General features: G+C 37.2%; 1 protein-coding gene across 1 annotated transcript; it reads left to right on the top strand.

Moving 5' to 3' along the window:
- Positions 1-236: 236 nt before the first annotated feature.
- LOC121853331 (galactosylgalactosylxylosylprotein 3-beta-glucuronosyltransferase P-like) lies at positions 237-5,316 on the top strand. The gene is made up of 4 exons (XM_042347392.1): positions 237-361; positions 1,331-1,485; positions 1,763-1,939; positions 5,080-5,316. Exons 1-4 carry the CDS (start codon positions 244-246, stop codon positions 5,197-5,199), a joined length of 570 nt encoding a protein of 189 aa, XP_042203326.1. The 5' UTR covers positions 237-243; the 3' UTR covers positions 5,200-5,316.
- The last annotated feature ends 219 nt before the right edge of the window (positions 5,317-5,535 follow it).

Raw genomic sequence — 5,535 nt, 5'->3', positions numbered from 1 at the left:
TTAGAGTACTACCGGTAAAAACCTTTCATTAGACCACTTAAAACTTGCATAACAGAACTAATAACTGTCATTAGACCACTTAAAACTTACATTAGAAAAATTATAATTCTTTAGACAACTTAAAACCTGTATTAGAGAACTAATAACTCTTTAGACAACTTAAAACTTGCATTAGACCACTGAAAGTCGTATTGGAACATTTACATATAAACTGGTTGGTGGTGTTACAGGAGATGGTTACTAATGCATATGATGGTGTGTGGAAGTCTGCTAGTGTTGTTTTACCTCATCTACAAGCCTTCCCTCGACCCACTAGACCTTGAACAACAGCAATCTACAAATTCGTCCGGCAGCCTCTGGGGTAAGATACTACAGTACTTTGCTGTCACTCGGAATCGAGTATGACGATCATCCAGCTATGATACAACGATATGAGTTATTAGGGATGTCACCTAGGTTGTTAAGTTTTAAGGAGACTAAAAAGACCAATACGGGCCCCGCAGCGTCGTTAACATTCGTAGCACATGTAGAGGGCTCCATCTACTGCAGGAGGGGCTGTGGCAGCGTCTTTCCGGCGTTGTCGCTTGTCTGCCTCGGTTTGTAGTCGGGCTAACTTAAAAGTATTGACACCTTCTCGTGTGGTGCTCCTCCAAGCGTTACGATGTGGAGTAATCGACTCCCGGGTGAAGGGGTCGATTTGGCATTTTTTCAGGTTTGTTTTAAGTCTATCCTTATACCTTTTCAATTGCCCGCCAGCATTACGTTTGCTATTCGTTAGGCGACTGCAAAGTAGCTCCTTTGGCAGTCTATTGTTGTCCATGTGGGTAACATGGCCAGTCAAAAGTATTTTTTTGCACTGCAAAGTATTATTTTTTTGCACTTACAAGTACAATACTGGACAGTACTGACAACAATTTCATTTAGACGTAACACATTTTTTAACTTGTCAATGTAGTTTTTACAAATCTGGATTTCATTTTTGGGTACAAACTATTTAAGATATCTTTTGCAGCTAAACCACACAATTCTCCAAGAAATATTACCATAGTTATTAGAAATTTAAACAAACCATCACTAAACCAGCAGTAACAAAACACAAGCAATACTACAAACAATAACATTTAGGTTTAGACTCAGAATGTAATGCTCATTGTCATTGAATTGTTCCAGTTAAAGTTAGATACACAGTAGGCCAATGATTGTATCTTTTAATTCACCAGAGTAATGGAGTGACATAGGGGGAAATCACTTTTTACTCGCTACTGTACCTGAATTCCAAGACTTTCCATTCCAAAATTTTTAAGCTGTCCATTTGCCCCACTTTCAACAGCTCCAATGCCAAATGAGTACAAGAAGCTCCGTGTTAAACCCAGGGGCGTGGCTAACCGTAATGCAGGTCTTCAGTGGGTGAGGACACACGCTAAAACAGGGGTTGTTTACTTTGCCGATGATGACAACACCTATGACATTAGGGTGTTCGAAGAGGTTTGTCTTTCCTTTGAAAACTTTCTGTACTGTGAATAAAGGTTAGTTCGTTGTATGATGCTTGTGATAAATGTACAGTACAGTACGGTAGTTAAACAAATTTGTTGATTCAGATACAGATACAATAAAGGTGTTAAGTGACAAAATATGAATTCATGTATTTACAGCAAGAATACAAATTGTGACCTCCTCATTTGAGTATGCATGTGTACTGTACTGTACTGTATTTTACTCGTACTTGCATGTCCTGTTTATTATATATATTTTCTTCAAACAGATGCGATATACAAAGGGTGTGTCAATGTGGCCTGTTGGTTTAGTGACACATACAGGCATTTCAACACCCGTGTTGAAAAATGGAAAATTCGTTGGCTGGTATGATGGATCCATAAATTCCAGAAAATTCCCTGTTGATATGGCATGCTTTGCTTTTAGTGTCAGTTATCTGTTACAGGTATGGAAGCAAAAATTCTCTTTCAATCATTATTTCATGAATACAGAAACTTGCCAAACATAGCTTTCCACATTATCATATTAGGAACACCATTTTGGATAAATATAAATATAAAAAACACAAATTCCTGATGATAACCATTTCTTATGCAAATGTTTTGTTTTGAGTTATGGGCCATTTTTCCTCCTCTGTTATTAATACTGCACTAAGTGGACAGGGCCCTTCTTAGAGGCACCATCTCATACATTAGCCCCATATTGTACTGTACAGTATACTATTAACTCAGTTATCATAATACTCATTATTGTAATTTATTCAGTTACATCAGCCTGTTGTAGTATAGGTGTTCAGTACAGTACAGTACATGTATAGGCACTTCTGAGCCTTCATATTGAAATTAATTATTCAAAGTCACTACAATACAGTATTGTCTTCAGCATTTAACCCTTCAGCTTCTGGCTAATGAATAAGAACATAAGAACATAAGAAAGTGGGATACTGCAGGAGGCCGACTGGCCCATACAGGGCAGATCCCTTTCACACCCATCCCAGCACTTCCATGTGCCTATCCAACTTCGTCTTGAAGCTCCCTAGCGTCCCCGATCCTACTATAGCACTCGGTAGCCTATTCCACATATCCACAACTCTATTACCAAACCAGTGCTTGCCTATATCCTTTCTGAATCGGAATTTATCTAATTTAAAGCCATTTGTTCTAGTTATTTCGTTATTACTGAGCTTCAGAACATCTTCCATTTTACCCTTGTTAATCCCACTACCCACTTGTACACCTCATCATATCTCCCCTAACTCTACGCCTCTAATGAATGTAAGCCTAAGCTTTTCAGTCTTTCTTCATATGGAAGGTTTCTAATATTATGGATCATTTTTATTCTTCTTTGTACTCTCTCCAAAGAATCTATGTCCATTCTATAATAAGGACACCAGAACTGAACCGCATAATCCATGTGTGGCCTCACTAATGCTAGGTAAAATTTCAAGATAACGTCAGCAGTTCTGTTACTCACAGACCTGATATGAACCCAAGAATCCTGTTTGCCTTGTTGCGAACGCTAATACATTGTTTTCTAGGTTTCAAGTCGTTGCTAACAAATACACCTAGATCTTTTTCACAAACTGAGTTTTCTATTTCCGTGTTACCTAGTTTATACTTAACGTTTGTATTCGTCTTCCCTATCTGTAGTACCTTGCATTTATCAGTATTAAAATTCATTTGCCAGTCTATGCCTGAAAAGTTGAAATCGCCTAGAATACATACATTGTTTCTATCAGATGCCTTCTTTATTTCCTCCCATAGCAATTTACCATCGTTCCTACTCAAATTAGGTGGTCCTAGCTGTGACAAAGTCAGTAATTTTTTCTTTGATTTTTTCTTACAATAATACAAAAAATGCATATTTAACAAAATTATGAAAAAATATTAATTTTCATTTTTACTTAAAGCGTTTTTTGTAGATGCATGGAATAACTATCACGTTAACTTTCCCGGACTGCCATTAAAAAATACGGCAGTACCGAGTCTTGTGAATAACTGTTGTACAACACAGTCTTCAGAAAACAATAAAATTAGGAGAACTGTTATTTGGACACAATACAGAAAGAAACAGTGAAGAAAATATATAGACAAATTTGGAAAGAAAAATAAAAAGGAAAAAAAAGTCAATCAGTCAACAATAAATAAGAATATAATACAAAAAATTGGGCCGGTTGCATAGGTAATTTCTCCTGGACTCTGAAACCACACTACGTATGTTGTCTCGCAAGGCTAGGTGTTCGCATATTTATACATAAAATATGACGAATATCAGATTAGTTTAAGTCATAATATTTGCACTTACAGAACTGTAATCAACTTGTTCATCCTTACTTAAAGTATCTTATGAGTAATGTTATTAAAGTTTCATTCATATTTTAGTAATTATCAATATTGTTACACCAAAGTCACCAACGGCTAATGAAATCAGACAACACCCACTTATAAAAAGGCGGAGCCAAATCAGGTGTTAACTAGGTGCGATCCTTTTCAATTCTTTCACACCATACGCTTTGTTTTAGGTCCTATCCAATATACTACAGTATATAGAATTATTTTTATTATTATATCACAGTATTTTTATTGCCTTACATGCCCCCAACTATTCAATATTAATCAAAATATTCTCCATAAGCGGCCATGGTCTGCAAATTTACCTACTGGAAAAACTTGCTGATTGGTTGTTAGATATGCAGGCGCTACACATGCTGACGCCTGTTCAAGGTATTTCCCTTTCCCCCTCAAGGTGTTATGCGCAGAACTCAGCAGAAGCGCCTGCGCAGACAGAATAGCAGAAGCGTCTGCGCAGACAGAATAGCCAACGCGTTAGCTATTCCGTGCATCTAAAATAAACGCCTTTACCGTAGCAAAGAAGCACCGAAAGTTGCATAATGACATATTTGCACTATCTACACTCGCTTGAATCAGCAATGAGAATTCTACTTTATACTCACTCTCAGTACTGTACTGCACTGTACTGTACATCCTCAGAATCAAATTATACTGAAAGCAGTTCTTTTTCTTTCTCTCTTACTTCAATAGTCAGAAGAATACAGTATTGTACCGAATTCCTGATGTTTGAATCAGTAAGACCTAAAGGCCATCAACCCTATCCAACCATATGACACACAACCTCTCTATAGCTACAATAGCAAAACTGAGCAGGTTACAAGGCATATCTCTAGCAACTTTTATGTTAAATTTCTCACTGAGTTCCAAGGCTCTTACAACTTACTAGAGCATGCAAGCATGGAAAATGACTGTAAAATGGTGATTCATATCAGAGAACACGCCCAAATAATTTAAATGCAAAGACTAAATCCCCACTGATCTACAGTCCTCAGTTCATTTACTTATTGAAATATAATTATTGTGCAATAACATGATGATTATGGGTCATGCTAAATGACAATTGAGAATTAGAATTTCCAAACATTAGGAGTAAAAGATAATAACCAGAATTCACAATTGTTATCCAATTGCCCCAACATCATGACACAAGTCACAGCAGAAGGATTACTGTATTAGTGCATACAGTACTGTAAAGTCTTACTGTCTCCTTGTTTACAAGGTTTTTCTTTTTTAGGTTCCAGAGGCAATAATGCCCTTCAAAGCAGGGCGTGAAGAAGATGGTTTTCTAACAAGCCTTAAAATTAAAGCTGAAGAGATCGAGTTTAAGGCAGATTTGTGTACAAAGGTAATTTAAATTTCTGATATTGTAAAAGTTCTTTTTTAACATGAAAAGTGATTTGATAGATGCTCTTAGTGATGAAAGTGACTGATGTTCATGAATTATTACGTTGAAATCGATTGAATAAGTGTGTTGAATGGTGAAGGAACTTGTCTGTTGCATGGCCTAACATGGTTGGAGTGTGGGTGCTAAGGAAGGTGAGTCTGGGCTCCCAGATGAGAGCCAGCTCACAGAACGGGAGTCTGGTTGTACTTTCTTCTGGAAGGATAAGCCTGTTGCAGAGAGAAACCGCATTTATGGAGTTGGCTTTGCCATGCGCCAACGCATCCTACACAGGCTAACTGAAATGGC

This window comes from Homarus americanus, unplaced genomic scaffold (assembly GCF_018991925.1).
Source record: "Homarus americanus isolate GMGI-L3 unplaced genomic scaffold, GMGI_Hamer_2.0 scaffold22358, whole genome shotgun sequence".
Taxonomy (NCBI): domain Eukaryota; kingdom Metazoa; phylum Arthropoda; class Malacostraca; order Decapoda; family Nephropidae; genus Homarus; species Homarus americanus.
This window is presented reverse-complemented; position numbering and strand designations above follow the sequence as displayed.